The sequence below is a fragment of the Dama dama genome, chromosome 13, assembly GCF_033118175.1.
Source record: "Dama dama isolate Ldn47 chromosome 13, ASM3311817v1, whole genome shotgun sequence".
NCBI lineage: Eukaryota > Metazoa > Chordata > Mammalia > Artiodactyla > Cervidae > Dama > Dama dama.
Window position 1 is genome coordinate 50,166,085 of NC_083693.1, and position 22,533 is coordinate 50,188,617.

Genomic DNA, 22,533 nt, shown 5'->3' on the forward strand with positions numbered 1-22,533 from the left:
AAACTTTTCAAGGCTACAGCTAGAAGTGGCTAATTTCTTATAATAAATTGGCTTTCCTGGGGCTTTCCCTAGTGGTCCAGTGGCTGGGACTTTGCAGTCTCAAAGCAGGGGGCCCAGATTCAATACGTGGTTGGGGGAACTAGATACCACATGCCACAATGAAGTGTTCACATGCTACAACTTAAAAAGAAACTAATAATAATAATAAATAATGGTAATAATATTTTACTGTACTGAAAATGCCTGAGTGACCAAATATAGGGTGTGCAAGTTTACTTTACATCTGTTTACTTTTGACTGTTTTATCTATTTACAAAACTGTTTTGGCCATTATGTCAACATGTAGTTTTGAGTACCAGCTATACTGAACAAGAAGAATATGTTACTGGTTGGAGAGGTAAGAAAGAGGCATGAAAAAGAAAAATAATCATATAGGGTAACATTTAAAAAAAATAAATTTGTTTACTTTTAACTGGAGGAAAATTACTTCACAATATTGTGATGGTTTCTGCCAAACGTCAACATGAATTGGCCATGGGTATACCTATGTCCTCTTCTTCTTGAACGTCCCTCCCACCTCCCACCCCATCCTAGAGCCGTGGTTTGAGTTCACTGAGTCATATGGCAAATTCCCATTGGCTGTTTATCCTGCATATCGTAATGTATGTTTCCATGTCACTCTCTCCATGCCTCCCACCCATTTGTTAAGTGTTCGATACTGGAGGAGATTAGAAGAGGGGATGGCTATGGAGAGCTGGTTTGGAGGCTGCCACGCAAGAAAGGGATTAGAGACTGGGATAGCCTTCCACTTTCCTCAGCTGTAGAATGGAAATAGTCCTGCCTCGTAGGATTGTTATAAGGATTCAGTGAACTATGGTATCTGTAAAGTGTCTATTCAGTGCTGTATGACACATACCTGCTATTTTTGTTATTCTTCTACACTGAATGTGAGTGGTTCCTTCTGTCATCTTAAAAAATTTTTCCTTCATAGATGCCTGACTACTCCATTATCTTGGAGATAACACATAGTTTTCAACTTAAATACTAACTGGTTATCTGGAACAAAATGTTGAAAAAATTCTGATCTATATCTGGTTGCAGCAAGAAAAAATGTGATCAGTTAGTGCTCAATTAGTGATGCCAAAGCAGGTGTAAAGTAGGCTGGAGGCCAGGAATTGTGGTATATGGGTTGTTGGAGTATGTGAAACAAGTATTTATCATCCTTACCTATAATCCTGTTATCACCTATTTTTTTCTATTCCTCCTTTCACTTCTTCTTGTTAAACTCTGCAGTGTAAATTGACAAGATTCAGATGTAGGATGCCAAGTTTGTCCCTGTATTTCTAGTTACTCAGTAAATATTTGCTACGTAGTTAGGTGGTGCAGTGGTAAAGAATCTGCCTGCCAGTGCAGGAGACGCAAGAGATGTGGGTTCAGTCCCTGGATTGGGAAGATCCCCTGGAGGAGGAAATGGCAACCTGCTGCAGTATTCTTGCCTGGAAAAGTCCATGGACAGAGGAGCCTGATAGGCTGCAGTCCACGGGGAAGGAAGAGTTGGACACAACTGAGTGAGCGAGCACACACACACACACACACACACACACACACACACACACACACACACTAACTAAATGAAGAAAGTCAGAAAATCATTGCTTTAGATTGATAAGAATTTGAGATAGTAATCCTTCCTCCAAAATATCTCTTTATATATCATCTTATTTATATTATTCTAGAGAGCAGCTTCTATTTAAAAAATATTTATATCCTTTACAAAACTTAAGTTCTCAATGTGGCTTACTCATATCAGATTCTTTTCCTAAGGGGAACCCCCCCACTTGAGAAAATGAGAGCTTTAAATTGAGGGAAGGAATGGGTTGGAAAAGAAAGAGGCAGCATTTTAATTGGGAAAAGGGTTAGATTTTGAGAAAGATTTGCTTGAATGGCTTTCAGTTCTTAGATGAGTGGATTCCTGGGATGGTATAGTACGGTTCTAAGGTGGTACAAAAATGAAAAGTATGCTGAAGATAAATGCAATTGTAATGTTGATTAATAGGTGTATTAGTTGCTCAGTGTGTCTGACTCTTTGTGACCCCATGGACTGTAGCCCACCAGGCTCCTCTGTCCATGGGATTTCCCAGGCAAGAACACTGGAGTGGATTGCCATTTCCTTCTCCATGATTAATAAGTATACAATCAAAGCATTGAAGAATTTGCTTTGTGTTCATACTTTTTGCTCCCTTCTCTAATATTCTAGATCTCTTTCCTTTCCCCTTCTATTAATATGTACAGTATTATTACTTTTGGGCCATCCAGGTTTGCACATATTCTTCTTTTCTTCTAGGTAAGCTAGTAGGTATTTGAAACCTTTCCTAGGCACTATTAATTGGTGGGACTACTTTGTGTCACCAAACCACTTGAAGTTCTCCTGAAAGAACAATAGTGGATACAACTCCTTGCATCTAATTTCTCCTAAGAAAGGTTATTTGTTTTAGAAAGAAAAGAAGGAATACAAAAGTGGATGGTGAGAAAGTGAAATTGTAAGATTTGCACTGGCAGTCCTTTCTTACTTTTTGAAGGTTCTTATACCTTTGAGTGTCTTCTCATTAATATGTGGGTAAAGGCTTGTTTTTATAAAACTGTTTTATTATTTACTTGATTCTATGTTTAAATACTTCTTAAAATTCACAAGATGAGGTTCTATATTCTTGGCTGCACTCTGTCTGCATTTTAAAAATGGATTTAATACCTTTAATTATATGATATCAAACTATAATTTTTTTCAAGACATATATTCCTGACCTTGGCATTCAACTGTGTTTAAAATACTTTATTTTTGGAGCTAAGGGACAGAGTAGAAGGTACAGATTTTTCAGGCTTATTGCTAATACCAAGTAAATGGGAATGTCTACTATTTAGCTGATTCATGAACAGTGGGATTGCTACAGAAAAAGATTTGATTCTAGATCAGAGTTATCTTTGGAACATTTAATGATGTCAACTTTAATAGAAAGGTTTAAAACAGCCTTTCTTATGCCCATTTCCCTTTTATCTAGTTTTTAATCTTGACATGGTCACAGTGTCTGTTCTAGCTTGACAATTAATTTATAATATGAAAGTAGTCTCTAAATCTGTTTGAAATCCACTGGTGACATATAATCCGTTAATTAAATTCACACCTGTTAGAAATGATGGAACTTTGTGGTAACAGAATGAGGAGGATACAGCAGTGTGTCTTTCATTCTGTGAGTGGCATTGTGGCAATTGAGATAGTTTGACTTACAGTAAGAATCTTTTGTGCTTAAATGCATGAGCTATTGTGAAGATATGAGGAAGTGGGAAATAATGATCTGTGTCACGGTATGTTCTGCTAATGACAGTCTCTTCAAAATGCTATTATTCATGGGACAGTGGATTCCAAAGTATCTATGCAAGCTTGCAGCAGTACCGTGTTAGTTTTCCTGTTAGGTTTATGTGGGGAAATGGCCGTACGCATTTTCTTTAAATAAAAGTGTAGGGCAGAAAAGCTAATTTGTACATGTAATTGTGAGTTATTTTTCAGAGTCTTTCTCTGTTAATTTAAATGTATGGCTTCAGCCTGTGCCAGCAATATATTTTGGTAGTCGTATTAATTAAACTAAAATGCTTTTAGGCAGTATCAATTTTGTTTACTCCAACTTACATAGGAGAAGATAGTGAAGGATGTGCCTTTTTCTTTAATGTGTATGCAATAGATGTTTGAGTTTCAGTCTACCTTTTTTACAATTAAATTTTGGAAAAAACATTTAACATGGTGATGAATCTGCTCACATTGCTGAGCTTTCGGTTTATAATTGATTATTCACTAAAGTACAAGCGATACTTAAGGTATGCATTTTCTCTGGATTAGGAATTAACATACTAATAAAGTAGACTAAAGATTGTTTCTTTACCGTGTTGCTGTTCAGTCACTCAGTCGTGTCTGACTCTCTGCGACCCCATGGACTGCAGCTCTCCAGGCTTCCCAGTGTCCTTCACCATCTCCCAGAGCTTGCTCAAACTCTTGTTCATTGAGTTTATGGTGTTAGACATTTTAATTTTCAGTTTTGTGAAAAGACTTTGATTGACCCAATGTCTTAGTCTCTTCAGGCTACTGTTACGAAAATACCATATATTGGGTGGCTTATATCACAGACATTTATTTCTGTCATCAAAGTACTAACCAGGCCCGACCCTGCTTAGTTTCCGAGATCAGACGCAATCAGGCGTGTTCAGGGTAGTATGGCTGTAGACAGACATTTATTTCTCACAGTTCTTGAGTCTGGGAAGTCGACAAGCACAGTGCCAGCAGCTTTTGGTCTGGTGAGGACCTGCCTCCTGATTCACAGATCTTTTCATTATGTGCTCTCATGGTAGAAAGGGCCAGAGAACTCTCTGGGGTCTCTTTTAGGTCACTCATCCCATTCATGAGAACTCCACTCTCATGACCTAGTTGCCTCACAGGCCCTGCCTCCTAGTACGATCAGATTGGGGGTTAGGTTTGCAACCTAAGTTTTGATGGTGGAGGTAGGGGGTAGAAATCGCAAACATTTAGGCCATAACACCTAGTTTGAATTTCTAATTCCAGTTTGAACTTCACTCACATGTTTTGAGCAAACTACTCAGACCATCTATATTTCAAATGGAGGAGTAAAGGAATAGATGATACTCATATTTTCTTAATTTACTTTAGTGTAATCTTTTTCCTGTTACATTAAAAACAAGATGAGGCTGCCATTACTATTGCAGGTTTTAGCCGATGCACTAAAACAAGAAAAGGAAGTAACTATTATTAATAATGGAGAGGAAAAGATAGAATTGTCATGAATTTGATGTAATATGTCTACCTTGAAAATTCAAAGATACAAGTAGAAAACTAGTTGACAAATAGAGTTCTACAAGATATTTTGGGGGGTTATAAGATCACTGAATAAAAATCAGCAGCTTTCCACTTTTAGTTGTCAGGTAGGCAGACAGTGTTTAGAAAAACTCTTCCTGTAATGGCATACCTTAAAATATTATATGGGATTTTAACAAAAAGTACTTTTCAATGCATGCCTGAGGTAATAGGAAAGGAAGAGAGTTTCTGAGAACTTAGAAATAATAAGAAAGTGTGAGCTAATTAGTATTGGTTAGCATTGGATTGATGTCTACCCAGGTATTACCTGCTGATCCTTGTTGGCTTAGGACCTATATTTTTATAGATCTGTGTATGAGAGAATGGAGATGAAGTTTGGCACCTTAGGTGGTAGGGAGGGGAAGAAGTTTCAGTGGAGAATCATCATGTAAAAAGCTGGGATGCCTGAAGGATGACATCCTTAATAAATGACCAGTGAAATATCTCTTCCTTACATTGGTGGTTATAGGGATGTATATTGACCTTGTCTTTGGGTAGAATGCAAACCAAAGAAGGAGGGGAGGGGAGGAGAAAGACAGATAAAACAAAAGATTAGACACAACTAAAGAAGAAATCAGTTAACTAGAATGTAGATGAAAAGAAAATACTCAGAATGTAACCTATAGAGAAGATTGGGGGAAAATAAAGAAATTTGAAGGGCATGGAACATAGCATGAAAAGGTCTGTCATAGGTCTAATAAGACCTCCTAGAAGGAGATAATGGAGAAAATGTGACTGAGGCATTATTTAAAGAGATAGATAATGGTTGAGAGGTTTCCAGATAGAACTAAAATTTAGGAAAACAATAGCATATAATTTGACCTGGGAGAGAGAATCATTAGATTTTAAGCATTCAGATGGCAAAAGGTAGCAGTATTGATTAACTTTATACTTTAAATGTTTGTTTACATGTTTAAGAGTAGAACTGGACCGTGTGATTTCTATTTTAAAAGGGGGAAATCGGGGAGAGAATCACAATAAAGAAATAAGGCTACTCCTCAAAAAAGTTAGGCAAAGAGAAAGTACAATACAGAATAGTTGATATGAATTGAAATGTACCAATAATATAAATATTAATATTATGCAATTCTCCAGTTAAAATAATAATATTGTAAGACAGGATAAAACAAAACCTAAAACCATAATTACAGCAAGAGCAAAATCCAGATAGGTTAAAGCTATTTAGAAGAGTTGCTCCTTAAAACATAAAAATGTATATAGGTTAAAAGTTAAAGGATGGAAAATGATAAATCAGGCAAAATGAAAGTGGGTATAATATTAATAGACAAGATAGACTTTGAAGACTTTTAAAGCAAAAGTATTACTGAAAGTGAGGAATTGCTACCTGTAAACAAGCTTCCTCTAATGGCTATCTATAGACTCTTCTTTTCAAATATAAGTGGAACATTTGCAAAAATTGACTGTGTGCTAGCCACTGACACAGGTTTCAGTGAATTTCAAAGATTATACATTCAGACCACATTCTCTAATTGTCACACAATTAATTTAGAAGTTTATAACAAAATAGTAACTTAAAACAGCTACACATTTGGAAATTAAGTTGATTAATAACGTATGGTTGAAAGAAGAAATAATGAAAATGAAAACATGGAATAGTGCTAAAATAATATTTAGAGATAAATAGTCATGTTATATTTAAAAAGAAGAAGTTGAAAATAAATCTGGTAACTATTTAACTGAAGAAGTTAGAATAATGCAGTCAACCCAGAGATAGTAGAAGGAATAAAGTGATTAAGAGCGAAAATTAATGAACTTGAAAGCAAAGATACAGTAGAGAGGACTAACAGAACTAAAAAAAAAAAAAAAAAAAAGAATAATTTAGACAACTTTCTGGTAATGTAGAATTAAATAAATGCAAATTAAAAGACGCTTACTGCTTGGAAGGAAAGTTATGACCAACCTAGATAGCATATTAAAAAGCAGAGACATGACTTTGCCAACAGAGGTCTGTCTGGTCAAGGCTATGGTTTTTCCAGTGGTCATGTATGGGTGGGGAGAGTTGGACTGTGAAGAAAGCTGAGCGCCGAAAAATTGATGCTTTTGAAATGTGGTGTTGGAGAAGACTCTTGAGAGTCCCTTGGACTGCAGGGAGATCCAACCAGTCCATCCTAAAGGAGATCAGTCCTGGGTGTTCATTGGAAGGATTCATGCTGAAGCTGAAACTCCAGTACTTTGGCCACCTCATGCGAAGAGTTGACTCATTGGAAAAGACCCTGATGCTGGGAGGGATTGGGGGCAGGAGGAGAAGGGGACGACAGAGGATGAGATGGCTGGATGGCATCACCGACTTGATGGGCATGAGTTTGAGTAAACTTCGGGAACTGGTGATGGACGGGGAGGCCTGGCGTGCTGTGATTCATGGGGTTGCAAAGAGTCGGACACGACTGAGCGACTGAACTGAACTGAACTGAATAAAAAAAAATGGTCTCAATAAGGGACAGAAATGGTATGGACCTAACAGAAGCAGAAGATATTAAGAAGAGGTGGCAAGAATACACAGAAGAAATGTACAAAAAAGATCTTCACGATCCAGATAATCACAATGGTGTGATCACTCACCTAGAGCCGGACATCCTTGAATGTGAAGTCAAGTGGGCCTTAGAAAGCATCACTACAAACAAAGCTAGTGTATATGATGGAATTCTAGTTGAGCTATTTCAAATCCTGAAAGATGATGCTGTGAAAGTGCTGCACTCAATATGCCAGCAAATTTGGAAAACTCAGCAGTGGCCACGGGACTGGAAAAGGTCAGTTTTCATTCCAATCCCTGACAAAGGCAATCCCAAAGAATGCTCAAACTACCGCACAGTTGCACTCATCTCACATGCTAGTAAAGTAATGCTCAAAATTGTCCAAGCCAGGCTTCAGCAATACGTGAACCGAGAACTTCCAGATGTTCAAGCTGATTTTAGAAAAGGCAGAGGAACCAGAGATCAAATTGCCAATATCCTCTGGATCATCGAAAAAGAAAGAGAGTTCCAGAAAAACATCTATTTCTGCTTTATTGACTATGCCAAAGCCTTTGACTGTGTGGACCACAATAAACTGTGGAAAATTCTTCAAGAGATGGGAATACCAGACCATCTGACCTGCCTCTTGAGAAACCTGTATGCAGGTCAGGAAGCAACAGTTAGAACTTGACATGGAACAACAACCTGGTTCCAAATAGGAAAAGGAGTACGTCAAAGCTGTATATTGTCACCCTGCTTATTTAACTTATATGCAGAGTACATGATGAGAAACGCTGGGCTGGAAGAAGCACAAGTTGGAATCAAGATTGCCGGGAGAAATATCAATAACCTCAGATATGCAGATGACACCACCCTTATGACAGAGAGTAAAGAGGAACTAAAAAGCCTCTTGATGAAAGTGAAAGTGGAGAGTGGAAAAGTTGGCTTAAAGCTTAAGATTCAAAATACTAAGATCATGGCATCTGGTCCCATCACCTCATGGGAAATAGATGGGGAGACAGTGGAAACAGTGTCAGACTTTATTTTTTTGGGCTCCAAAATCACTGCAGATGGTGACTGCAGCCATGAAATTAAAAGACGCATACTCCTTGGAAGGAAAGTGATGACCAATCTAGATGGCATATTAAAAAGTAGAGACATCACTTTGCCAACAAAGGCTGTGGTCTTTGGTGGTCATGTGGTCAAGGCTATGGTCTTTCCAGTGGTCATGTATGGACGTGAGCATTGGACTGTGAAGAAAGCTGAGCACCAAAAAATTGATGCTTTTGAACTATGGTGTTGGAGAAGACTCTTGAGAGTCCCTTGGGCTGCAAGGAGATCCAACCAGTCCATCCTAAAGGAGATCAGTCCTGGGTGTTCATTGGAAGGATGGATGCTGAAGCTGAAACTCCAATACTTTGGCCACCTCATGCGAAGAGTTGACTCATTGGAAAAGACCCTGATGCTGGGAGTGGTTGGGGGCAGGAGGAGAAGGAGACAACAGAGGATGAGATGGCTGGATGGCATCACCGACTCTATGGGCATGAGTTTGTGTAAACTCTGGGAGTTGGTGATGGACAGGGAGGCCTGGTGTGCTGTGATTCATGGGGTCGCAAAGAGTCAGACATGACTGAGTGATTGAACTGAACTGAACTGAACTGATAAATAAATTGGAAATAAAGAAGGGAATTGACAGATGCAACCATTAGTTTTAATTATGAGAAAATGTTTTAAACATTTTCTGAAATAAAAAATTCCTGAAAAAATATGTATCACTAAAACAGGTTAAGAAATAAATAAAACATGTAGATCATTATAGTTATTTTAAAAAATGGAATCAGTAAAAAATCTTACTATGATGAAAATAGCAAGCCAACACTCAAAAAATTGGTAATTCCAATCTTACACAAACTCACTCATGGAATAGAAAAGTATATAATACTTTACAACTTAAGAGGCTTATCTGTGAGGCTAGTTAATCCTTAGAAAGCTGGGATGAAAAGAGAAAAATTATGGAACAGTCTCCCTAAGTGATGTATGTAAAAAGACTGAAGCAAATGTTGGCAAACCAATTTCAACATTATACAAAGCAACTATATTATGATTAAATTGTATTTAATACAGAAAAGCACATTTGATTCAGAATCAGTAAAATTTTGTTAATTTAGCTTACTATTTTAGCATATTAAAGTAGAAAAAGTATAATTCAGAAAGATGCTGAAAAAGCATTCTACAAAACCCAGCAACCATTTATGATCAAAACTCTTCTCGAACAAGGGACAAAATTATCTGAACTTTCTTTAACCTGATACAGTGTATCTCTAAAAAATATATAGCAAGAATCATAGTCACTGGTGCACTATTAAAAGCATTCCTTTTAAAATTATGAGTAAGAGAAAAAGACTGGTATCACAGCTTTATTTAACATTATACAGGCACTCCCAACCTGCAAAATAAGTTCCAACACATGCTAACACAGATGAATAAGGAATTAAATAAAAGAAGCAAACTGTCAGTATTTGCAGAAAATATCATTATTTAAGTAGAAATAAATTTAAATCTATAGAAGAATTATTAAAATGGACACAAATTTAATTGGGTGGTTAGATATAAGATTAATATATGAGAAAATTAAACTTCTATTTAGTACCAATAAAGAATTAGAAAGTTCAGTTTCAAAAAAGATACAAAGAGCTTCAGAAATATAGGACACCTGGGAACAAATCTGGCAAATGTACAAATTTCATGTGGAAAAAATTTTTAAATTTTATTGAAATAGAAAGGTGGTGACGATGACCCTATATGCAGGACAGCAAGAGACACAGATGTGAAGAACAGACTTTTGGACTCTGTGGGAGAAGGCAAGGGTGGGATGATTTGAAAGAATAGCATTAAAACGTGTATATTACCATATGTGAAATAGATGACCAGTCCAAGTTCAATGCATGGAACAGGGCACTCAAAGCCGATGCATTGGGACAACCCAGAGGGATGGGTTGGGTAGGGAGGTGGGAGGTGGGGTTTGGGATGGGGGGACACACGTACACCCATGGCTGATTCATGTCAATATATGGCAAAAACTACCACAATATTGTAAAGTAATTAGCCTCCAAGTAAAATAAATAAATTTTTTAAAATGTCAATAAATGGAAAACAAATGATGATCATGGATAGGAAGACTAAATTTTATAAAAATCTCAGTCTTCCTAATAGTCTTGCAAATTTAATCAAAACTCCACTTGTCAAAAGTGATGTTGAATTTACGTATTATAGAGGTGAGCAAAGGGTCTATGAACAGACAAGAGAATAGTGGTTGACTTGCTGTGACAGATAAGAGGACTTACTGTAAAGCTGAGCTATATATATAAGAGGACTTACTGTAAAGCTGAGCTATATACATACGAGGGCTTACTATAAAGCTGAGCTATATATATAAGAGGACTTACTATAAAGCTGAGCTATATATATAAGAAGACTTACTATAAAGCTGAGCCATATGCCCTGTTTGGTGTGGATTCAAGGATAGACAGATAAACAACTAGAACTGAATAGGTAGTCCAGAAACAGACTTATACATATATGGAAACCTGATTTATGACAAGGCTAGCACTGCAGATTATTGATGATGGGACAGTTTATTATCCACATGAAAATAAAAAAGTGAATCCTCACACTACACACCAAAATTAATTTTAGATGGCTTAATGACTGAGATGGCTCAGATTGTAAAGCATCTGCCTGCGATGTGGGAGACCCAGGTTCAACACTGGGTTGGGAAGATCCCCTGGAGAAGGAAATGGCAACCCACTCCAGTACTTTTGCCTGGAAAATCCCATGGATGGAGGAGCCTGGTGGGCTACAGTTCATGGGGTTGCGGAGTCGGACACGACTGAGCGACTTCACTTGCACTAGTGACTTAGATGTGAAATTCAAAGCCGTGGAGGTTCAGAAGATAATATGAGACTGTCTCAATGACTGTATTACTAAAGGCTTTCTTAAAGAAGACCCAAAAAGGATAGAGTATAATAGAAAAAAATCGGTTAGTTTGATTACATAAAAAGAACTTCTGTTATTCAAAAGACATTATAAAGGATTCAACAGAGCCTAGTGCAAGATGATGAACTCAAATACCTAGTGCATTTGATTAATGAATTTGATACTTGTGCAACTGGAAAATAGTTTAGGAACAAGTAGCTAATAAATACACAGAAAATGAAGGAAACGCATATACACATTCTGCACAAAGATCTTATCAGTTCAGAGAGATAAAGGAAAAATAATATTGTGTGTTGTATTGCTCAGCTGTTACTAACATTTACATGATTTATATAATAAAAATTGTGTGATATAATTGCATTGGGAAGATAGGTGCATGAAAAGTGTGTCAGTGTTTGTGGAAAAGAGCTAAATAATATGTCATAACTAAAAACTGTCAGACTTTTGGTTTGGTAGATTAGCTAATTGTATAGTATCAATATTAATTTTCTGGTTGTTACTAACTGCACTATGGTTATATAAATTATTAACATTAGGGAAAGCTAGGTGAAGGGCATATGAGGACTTTGGCTATATTTGCAGCTTTCTGTAAGTGTAGGATTAATTAATCATAAGAAGTTTAAAAAGTCAGTGAATTAACCATCTATATGTCTTTGCAGAAATGTTTGTTTAGGTTGGTGGGGTGAATTGAAAAAGTAGCATTGAGACATAAATTACCGTATGTAATCTAGGTAGCCAGTGGGTATTCACTATATGATGCAGAGAGTTCATACCCGGTGCGCTGTGACCGCCTAGAGCTGGTGGGGTGGGTTGGGAGGTGGAAGGGGAGGTTCAAGAGGGAGGGGACGTATGTATACCTGTGGTACGGCAGAAACCAGCACACTGTTGTAAAGCAATTACCCTCCAATTAAAAATAAATAACATAAATTAGAAAACAAGAAACAGCAACAACAAAAAAGTTAAGAGTTCTTGGCTCTGGAGAGTAATAGAGAGTTGGGGATTATTGACATTTAGTGATAGTTTTTATTGTACTACTTGACTCTTTAATCATTATGCATATGTTATTGAAGAAAACAGAAAGTAGAATGAAGTCCAAAGCAGAATGAAAGAAAGTTGTTACTCTGAAAATGTAACTTGGATGCTTTGGAAAGAATTGATGAAGTTATGTGGGAAAGAGTCCTATTACCAAATTAGCTATGGGGAAGATTGAGCTTGTTAGTTTAGTCAGAAGTTATAGAGGGAAGCCGTAAAGAAATATATGCATTCTTAAACATTTTAGCTTGGAACAGTAAAATGCATTCTTACTCACCATTCTTTTAATGAAGGGCCACAGCTTTTTCTTTGTGTGAAGTAAAGTCGCTCAGTTGTGTCCGACTCCTTGCGACCCCATGGACTATACAGGTCATGGAATTCTCCAGGCCAAAATACTGGAGTGGGTAGCCTTTCCCTTCTCCAGGGAATCTTCCCAACCCAGGAATCGAACCCAGGTCTCCCATATTGCAGGCGGATTCTTTACCAGCTGAGCTATCAGGGAAGCCCTTTTCTTTGTGTAGGGATCCAATAAATAGAGTTCAATAATGAATTTCTTACATAAACCATGCCTATATGTTTTATACATTATTTTAAATTTCAACCTCTTTAAAGAAGAGAAAGAACTGAAGACTATATGATAAAATCTGAAAATGTAGTTCTGCTAGATTTTTATGATTTTGTCCTAAACTTTTAGCCCAGTACTTGTCTAAGGTATATAAGGTAAGAGGGCTTCTTATATACTTTGTTATGGTGAAGAAGTAGGATATGGTAGCAAGAATGACTGAAGGCATGACTGCACAGATGGTTTGATAAAAGAAACTATATAATAGTCTTTTGCCACATGAAGTGTATTTTCTTTGTTTTGTTGTGAGCATAAGTAGTACATTGGTTTTCTCTTGGGATTAATACAATTTCTTGTCTCAGATTAGAAAGTCAAGTTTTTTTTTTCTTTCTTTTATTGTGGTAAAAACCACATAACTTAAAATTTACCCTCTTAACCATTTTTAAGTGTACATTGTTCAGTCACTCCGTCGTGTCCGACTCTGTGACCCTATCGACTGAAGCACGCCAGGCTTCCCTGTCCATCTTCATGTCCCGGAGCTTGCTCAAACTCATGTCTGTTGAGTCGGTGATGCCATCCAGCCATCTCGTCCTCTGTCGTCCCCTTCTCCTCCTGCCTTCAATCTTTCCCAGCATCAGGGTCTTTTCCAATGAGTCAGCTCTTCGCATCAGGTGGCCAAAGTATTGGAGCTTCAGCTTCAGCATCCGTCCTTCCAATGAATATTCAGGACTGATTTCCTTTAGGATGGACTGGTTGGATCTCCTTGCAGTCCAAGGGACTTTCAAGAGTCTTCTCTAACACTGCAATTCAGTGATATTAAATATATTTATAATATTGTTCAACCATCACCACCAACTATCTCCATAGTTCTTTTCATCTTGTAAAACTGAAACACTCTGCCCACTAAACAGTAGCTCTCTATTACCACTTCCCCATGCCTTTGTCAACCATCATTCTACTTTCTATCATTTCGACTACTTTCAGTATCTCGTTTAAGAGGAATCATACAGTATTTCCCTTTTTTGTGGCAAACTTACTTTACTCAGCATAATGTTCTCATGATTCATCCTTGTGGCATATGTCAGAATTTTCTTCCTTTTTTGAGGCTGAATAATATTCCATTGTATACCTATAGCGCATTTAGCTTATGCATTCATTCATTAATGGGCACTTGGTTTGTTTCCACATTTTAACTATTGTGAATACTGTTGCTATGAACACAAGTGTACAAAAATCTCTTCAGGACACTGAGTCCCTGCTTTTAATTCTTTTTGGGTATATACTAGGAAGTAGAATTCCTGGATTGTATGGTAATTCTATTTTAATTTTTTGAGGAACTCATATTATTTTCTGTAGCATTTCCATTTTACGTTCCTGTGAATAGTGCACAAGCGTTCCCATTTGTCTGTATTCTTGCCAATTGTTGTTATTTCCTGTAGGTTTTTATTTTTTATATTTTGATGGCAGCCATTCTAATACTGTGAGGTGATCTCTCATTGTAATTTTGATTCACATTTTAATAACAGTCAGTGATGTTGAACATTTTTTCATGTGTTTATTGTCCATTTGTAGATCTTCCTTGAAGAAATGTCTATTCACTTCCTTTGCCATTTTTTTTTTTTTTTTGGGGGTTCTTTGCCATTTTTTAATTTTGTTGTTTTATTGAGTTTTAAGAATTTTCTCTATGTTCTGGGTATTAATCTCTATAAAATAAATGATTTACAAATATTTTCTCCAATTTTGTGGGTTGCCTTTTCACCCTGTTGATATTTTCTCTCGATGCACAACATTTACAAACTTTCATGAACTCCAGTTTGTCTGTTGTTTCTTTTGTCGCCCTCGTTGGGTGTTGTATCCAAGAAAGCCTCACCAAATCCAATGGCATGAAACTCTTGCCCATGTTTTCTAAGAGCTTTATAATTAATAGCTCTTCCATTTAGGGCTTTGACCCATTTTGAGTTCATTTTTTGTGTTAGGTAATGGTCCAACTTCATTCTTTTGCATTTGGATATCCCAATTTTCACAGCTTTTCTCCCATTGAATGATTTTGGTCTCCTTGTGAAAAAATCGTTTGACTATGTAAGTGAGAGTATATTTTTGGAGTCTCTATTCTATTCCATTGGTTTATATGTCTGCCTTTATGCCAGTACCCCACTGTTTTGATTGCTGTATCTGTGTAGTAAGTTTTGAAATAAGGAAGTGTCAGTCCTCAAGCTGTGTTCTTGTTTTTCAAAATTGATTTTCGTATTGGGGATCCCTTGAGATTCCATCTGAATATTAGGATGGATTTATTTCTGCAAAAAATGTTAAAGGCATTTTGATAAGGATTGCATTGAATCTGTAGGTGACTTTGGGTAATATTGCCATCTTAATGTTAAGTCTTCCAGCTGATGAACATGGGATGTGTTTTTATTTTTGTCTTCTTTAATTTCTTTCAGCAATATTTTATAGTTTTAATTTAACAAGTCTTTTATCTCCTTGATTAAGTTAATTCCAAAGTATTTATTCTTTTTGATGCTGTTATAAATGGGATTTTCATAATTTCCTTTTTAAATTGTTACGTGTGTAAGAAATAATGTGATTTTTTAATTTTAACTTTGTATCTTCTACTAGATTTACTTATTAGCTCCAATAGTTTTCTTTGTGGAATCTTTAGGGTCTTATATATAAGATCATAATATCTGTGAAATGAGGAAACTTTACTTCCTCCTTTGCAGTTTGGATGCTATTTATTTCTTTGTCTCGCCTCATTGCTCTGGCTGTAACTTTCAGTATTATGTTGAGTAGTAGTGGCAAAAGTGGGCATCCTTTGTCTTACTCCTGATCCTAGAGGAGAAACATTCAGTCTTGTATTCTTGAGTACTATGTTGCTTTGGGTTTTTCACATTTGGCTTGTATTATGTTGAGATTTGAAGTAAGACATTGATGGACAGAATTACTTATTGAGGCTATTTTTTAGAACACCTGAAAATTATAGATGAAGTGTTTCTGAAACTATATCACACCTGTTTTTAGATGTTGCATCTGTTGGGTGTGTTAGTTGTATGCTTGGTATGATGTTTGCAAATTGAGGTGTATTAATTTACCAGTAGCAATATGAGTAGTTTTGTTGTTTTCCAGTTGCTAAGTCCTGTCTGACTCTTCGGGACCCCATGGACTGCAGCACACCAGGCTTTCCTGTCCTTCACTCTCTCCTAGAGTTTGCTCAGACTCATGTCCATCGAGTCATTGATGCCATCCAGCTATCTCATCCTGTCACTTCATTCTTCTCCTGCCCTCAATCTTTCCCAGCATCAGGGTATTTTCTAATGAGTCAGCTTTTCACATCAAGTGGCCAAAGTATTGGAGCTTCATCTTCAGTGTCAGTCCTTCCAGTGAATATTCAGGGTTGATTTCCTTTAAGATTGACTGGTTTGATCTTACAGTCCATAGGACCCTCAAGAGTCTTCTTCAGCACCACAGTTGAAAGTATCAATTCTTTGGCACTCAGCGTTCTTTATGGTTCAAATCTCACATCCATTCATGACTGCTGGAAAAACCATAGCTTTGACTATACGGACCTTTGTGAGCACAGTGATGTCTCTGCTTTTTAATACACTGTCTAGGTTCATCATAGCTTTTCTTCCAATGCTTAGTTATATTTTTAACTTGACACTCGTTGATGATTATATTTATGTATAGTGACTTACTCTTCTAAAAGATGTTTTTTTCTATTTCAGGCAACTTAATGCGGCCTCTTTTGAATTATGGTATTGCTTGGTGAGCATATTTTTTTTTTTTACTTTATGTTAGTTTTCAGAATAATATTGTTTACCTTATGTAATTTAGTTGTATTTTTGGTTTCCTTCTGCAGTATGTCCATGGGCTTCCTGGTTGAAGAGACTGCCCCCCTTGTTTGGAGAGGTCTTATGGTAATGTCAGCCATTGAGAAACTGTTGAGGCAGGTAATAAAATTGCTTTAAGTAGAATTTTATTATGGGTACACTGTGGTAAATATTTGCTGATTGAGGGGTCATTAAAGTTTCCAGTCATGTTTGAGGTGTTTTGCAAAAGAATCCAGGTGATAGACTGAGTTTATAATGAGTTATGTGGCGCCAAGACCAAATTCCACTGTCATGTGATTGAATCTTTCCCATTGCTTATTAGTGCTAATCTCTAATGTCTTATTTTATATTGTTCTGTTTCTCTCTTCAGACTCTGTTGAGTCTGCAGTACAATGAGGATGTCTATTTTATAAGTAATCTGTCTTCTTTAGATTTATGGTTAATTTCATTGTGGCCATATTGAGTTACAAGGGCATTGTAGAAATTCCTCAAATGTAGAAAAAATTATTTAAACCACTGTGTTTATGATTTAAAATTGCTTCAGAAGAAAATGAAATTTTATTTTACTCTGAGTACATATGGCTATATATTTATATATATAGTAACTGTCCAATCAACTTTAATTTATCCTTAAGGAAGAGAACATTTGATTGGATAATCTAAAAATATCAGATGGGCTCTATGTTATTTATAGAAATAAATTTCATTTTTTTCTTAGTTGCTGTACATTTATAGTTAATTATCTTCTAGGTTATAAGTATTTTGCATTTTCTCCACTGACTCACAACAGTTACCCCTTATTTATTCACGTTTTACTTTAGGTCAGGCACCATGCCATAGGTTAACAGTTCTAATCATAGGTACTCCTATATTAATTTCCAGTTGTTAAAGTAAGTAGATATTTCTTGAACTCTGAAACTCTTCTTTTTCCCCTGTAACATCTTGTCTTATTTTTCTGCTACTTGAGTTCTGATAAATTTGCTTTCTGATCTTTGGTCCCAGAATCTTTCTATTTTCCCAGCACATTTAAGTCTCTTGGCTACATTTCTTTCTCTTTTACACTCAGATCCCATAGTTGGTTATTTCAATTATATTCCTAACAACATCCTGTCCATTCTGTGATCTTGACCTTTATTTTTGTGGATTAAACCAGCTTTTTTTTTTTTCCCCCTTTAAGGAAATTTTAAAACAATTTTTATTCAGTTTATAATTAGAGTCAATGAAAATTTGGAAACACAGAAGGAGAATTCTGATTTAATATTGTTGACTGATAAAAAAGTTCAACCTATAAGTTGAGAATTATGTTTTATTTGGTGGGCAAAACTGAGGACTTAATCCTGGGATGCAATCTCTCAGATAATTCTAAGCGACTGCTTTGAAGTGGTAAGGGAGTGTTGTAGCCATGCATTCCGGGAAACAAACTCTCTCAGAAGGACAATGCAGATAGTGAAGTGCAGTTTATTACACTGGTGGGCCCAAGGCAGAGTCTCCTCTTAGCCAAGGACCCCAACCAGCATTTTTGAAAAATCTTTTATACCCCATGTGTATGTGTCCGAACCCACCACCCCAAATTTCTTGAGAGTTACATAAACTAAGGAAGGGTAAATACAATCCCAATAACCCCATCACTCATGTGCCATGTGCTCAGACAGTTAAACAATTAGCCATTAATCAGTAAGCACGAGGTTACCCTCCAATAGGTACAGAAAAATTTATGGCCTGTCTGGAGGAAGGGGTGATTAGTGTATGTTCTCTTAGGCGATGAGTAACCTGGATATGATCTTCAAGATTCCCCTGTCCGGAGGGAGACTTATCCTTCTGTTGTGGTTTCCATAGACACTAAACACAGAGTGCAGAGTCCATTGGAGAGGTGGCCGAGCATGGTCAGCATGAACAGGCCTGAGATGGAGTCCAGGCCCTATGAATTCCTTCTTCAGGAGGAGCCAAGATATATGAGTTTTTGCAGCAAAGTTTTCCAGGTAGTCAGAACGTCAAAAGATTACCGCTAATTTGGGGAGAATGGATACATGTATATTTATGGCTTAGTTCCTTTGCTGTCCACCTGAAACTCTTTCAACACTGTTAATTGGCTATACTCCAGTATAAAATACAAAAGTTAAAAAAAAATTACTAAAGAAAACCACATATCTCAAGTTAGGGAATTTAGTGCTTGTTTATGTACAGGAAGATGCCAGAGTTTGGGCTCACTGAAATGATCCCTCAGTTCTCTGGGGCCCTCATTTCTCTGCGGCCAGTATCCTGTGTTTTCTCCTTCTGAGCTTGCTCAGGGTGCACCGTCCCGGTGGCTGCAGCAGCTGACAGACTGCTAGATGACAGGTGTCCTGTTTCTATCCTGAGTTCCCTCAGGGCTAACTGTCAGGGAGGCTACCATGCAATGGCTTGAAGGCTGCAAATCCTTTGTTTACTGATATGGCAGGCAACATTTTTCCATTGTCATTATCAGCTTTCCCCCTCCTATGTTAGGGTTAGAAATCTCAACAGGAAATGATTCAGAATTCCTCTTAAGGCTTTATGGATGGCCACAAGAAGGTGGAAATTCTTCCACTTTCCACAGTAATCAGACACTTAGAGATTCAAGTCAGTGAGAAGAGACACAGAACTACAGGCCAAAGGTTGGTGTTCTGAGGAGCATGCTTTGTGAAAATACAATAGCTGGTTAGATGCTTGGTGCAGGAGACACAGGAGACTCAGGTTCGATCGCTGGGTTGGGAAGATCCTCTCGAAAAGGAAATGGCAACCACTCCAGTATTCTTACCTGAAAAATCCCATGGACAGAGGAGCCTGGAAGGCTACAGTCAGCAATAAATTTCCTTCATTTCTTGATGCTCTATATAGCAGTGAATTGTGGAGGGTACCTGGTTCATTGGCCAATTAAAAAAAAATTGAATATAACACATGTACAGAATATAACATGTATACATGTACATAATGGTCCAGACAGATGGTTTATCCCAAAGAGAAAATACCTTTATATTCATCACTTAGGACAAAATAAATAGAATACCACTGTTTCAGATGCTCTTCTCCTGTCTCATCCCAGATACTAATTTGTGGGGAGATGATAAGTACTTGTGGTCAGTCTGCCATCTTGAGCTAAAATCTGTTTTAAAAGTTCTTTTTCCTTTCTTTCAATGTTTTACTGAGTTAAACTTACAGATATAGTAGGATGCACATATCTTATGTATGGAGTTCAATGATTTTTTGATAAACATATATAACTATGTAACCACACCCCAGTCAAGATAGAGAACATTTTTATCCCCCCCTAGAAAGTTTCCTTGGGCTCCCTTAGGCCATCACTGTTGTGATTTCTGTCACTCTAAGTGAGTTTTTTGTGTTCTTATACTTCATATAAAGGGAACCTTATAGTATAATTCCCTTTTGCATCTCATTTGTTTTTCTTAGCCTAACACTTTAAAAATCATCCTTGTAGCATGTATCAGTAGCTGAGGGCTTTTTATTGCTGAGTAGTAATTCCCTTGCATGAATATAACCCAATTTTGTTTATTTATTCTTCTTCTGATAGACAATTGTATAGTCTCCAGTTTTTGGCTATTATGAATAATGCTGCTGTAAATACTTATACAAGTATTCATAAAGATTCCAATTGTTTCACATCTTTTTTGTGTGTGTTATCATTCTCTTCACTGGTGGCTATAAAAATGATGTCTTCTGATGGTTTCAGTTTGTGCTTCCCTGATGGTCAGTGATGTTAAGCCCCTTTTCATGTGCATGTTAGATATTGCTGTATCTTCTTTCATAAAGTGTATGTTCAAGTCCTTCACTTTTTTGGGCTCATTTCTCTTCTTACAATTGACTATTCTGGCTATGAGTCCATTGCCAGATACATATATTGGGAATATTTCTCCCAGTCTATGGCTTGCCTTTTGATGAGCTGAAGTTTTAAATTTTCATGAAATCCAATTTATCAAAAAATTGTGTTTAATGCTTAGTGCTGTTTGTGTCCTCTGTAGGAAATCTTTGCCTGTCTACCCCAAGGTTGTAAAGATATTTTTGTATATTTCTTTTCTCTTAAAATTTATAGGTCTGACTTGTATATATTAATCTTCATGTGTGAAGTGAGATAATGATCAAGGTTTATATTTTTTGTTGTTATGTGATAACAGGAAATACATTTATTCTTTATCCTTTGGTTCTGACACAAAGCTCCCTAAACCCTTGGAATTTCCTGAGTGGTAGATTTGTCCTTTGTCTTTCATAAGGAGCCCCTTGTTGACCACACCGGCTGGTTCATGCTAGGGAGATGTCTTAGGGTGGAATCTCTAGATAGCCTCAGATGGGACTGGTCACCAGAAGACCAAGTATTTAGAGAGTTAGAATTTTCCACCTCACCTGCCTACCTCTGGGAAGGGGATGTGGGGTGGATTGCAGATTAAACGCTGTAAAAACTCTTGAACAAGATTTGATGAGCTTCTGGGTTGTAAAACACATCCATGTGCTGGGTGGGTTGTATACCCTAGCTCCATGGGGACAGAAGGTGCTCAGAGCCCTTCTGAACTTTGCCCTGTGTACTTACCACCTCTTCATCTGCCCTTTCATCTGTATCCTATACCCTTTATAATAAACTGGGAAATGTAAGTAAACATTTCTCTGAGTTCTGTGAGCTGCTCAAGTACAATACAGGCACACCTAAGATATTTTAAGTTTGGTTCCAGACCAGTACAATGAAGACAGTATCACAATAAAGCCATTACACAAACTTTTTTGTTTCCCAGTGCACAAAGAGTTGTGTTTCACTGTACTTTAGTCTGTTAAGTATACAGTAGCATTATGTCTAAAAAAAAATCATATGTTATCTTAATTAAGAAATACTTTATTGATGGAAAGCATTAACCATCATCTGAGCCTTCAGCAAGTCATAATCTTTTAACAATAGTGACATCAAAGGTCAGTGATCACAGGTCACAGTGACAAATACAGTAATAATGAAAAAGTTTGAAATATTGTAAAGATTACCAAAATGTGACGTAGAGACACAAAGTGGGACTAAGCCCTTAGTATGGAATCTAATGCTATCTCCAGGTAGTGTCAGAGTTAACTTAATTGCTTGGTGGTATTGGAAAATACACATTATAATAGTTTATCTAATTTTTCCAGCATTATTTGTTTAGAAGACTTCCCTTTCCCCATTGAATTGACTTGATACATTAGACAAAAATCAATTAAGCTTATGTATAAAGGTTTATCTCTGGACACTCTTGTGTTCCAGTAATAGTTGAATCCTTACAGTAAAACTATGTTGTCTTAATGATTGTAGCTCTTTAGAAGGCTTATTAATATCAGAAAGTGAGAGTCCCCCAACTTTGTTCTTTCTTAAGATTACTTTGACTACTTTAGGTTTTTTCACATTTCTATATAATTTTCATATTCATAGTTTTTTTCACATTTCTATATAATTTTCATATTCATAATTTCATATTCATATTATCAATTTTGTGGAAAAGCATACTACTGTTTTCATTAGGTTTTGTTGTTCTTCAGCTGCTAAGTCGTGTCCAACTCTTTGTGACCCAGTGGACTGCAGCACACCAGGCTCCTCTGTCCTCCTTTATCCCCTGGAGTGTGCTTAAATTTATGTCCATTGAGTCGATGATGCTGTCTAACTGGGTCGGTGATGCTGTCTAACCTTTTCATCCTCTTTTGCCTTTAATCTTTCCCAGCATCAAGGTCTTCCCCAGTGACCCAGCTCTT

The 22,533-nt window shown here is 36.8% G+C and overlaps 1 protein-coding gene across 2 annotated transcripts in view; it reads left to right on the plus strand.

Annotated features, from left to right (window-relative positions):
• NUBPL (NUBP iron-sulfur cluster assembly factor, mitochondrial) overlaps positions 1 to 22,533 on the plus strand; it is a 225,792-nt gene that overhangs the window by 71,768 nt on the left and 131,491 nt on the right. For both annotated transcript variants that reach the window (XM_061159141.1, XM_061159142.1), the window contains exons 5-6: positions 16,696 to 16,735; positions 16,830 to 16,920. In XM_061159141.1, coding sequence (XP_061015124.1) covers positions 16,696 to 16,735; positions 16,830 to 16,920 — 131 coding nt within the window. The remainder of the gene's footprint in view (positions 1 to 16,695; positions 16,736 to 16,829; positions 16,921 to 22,533) is intronic.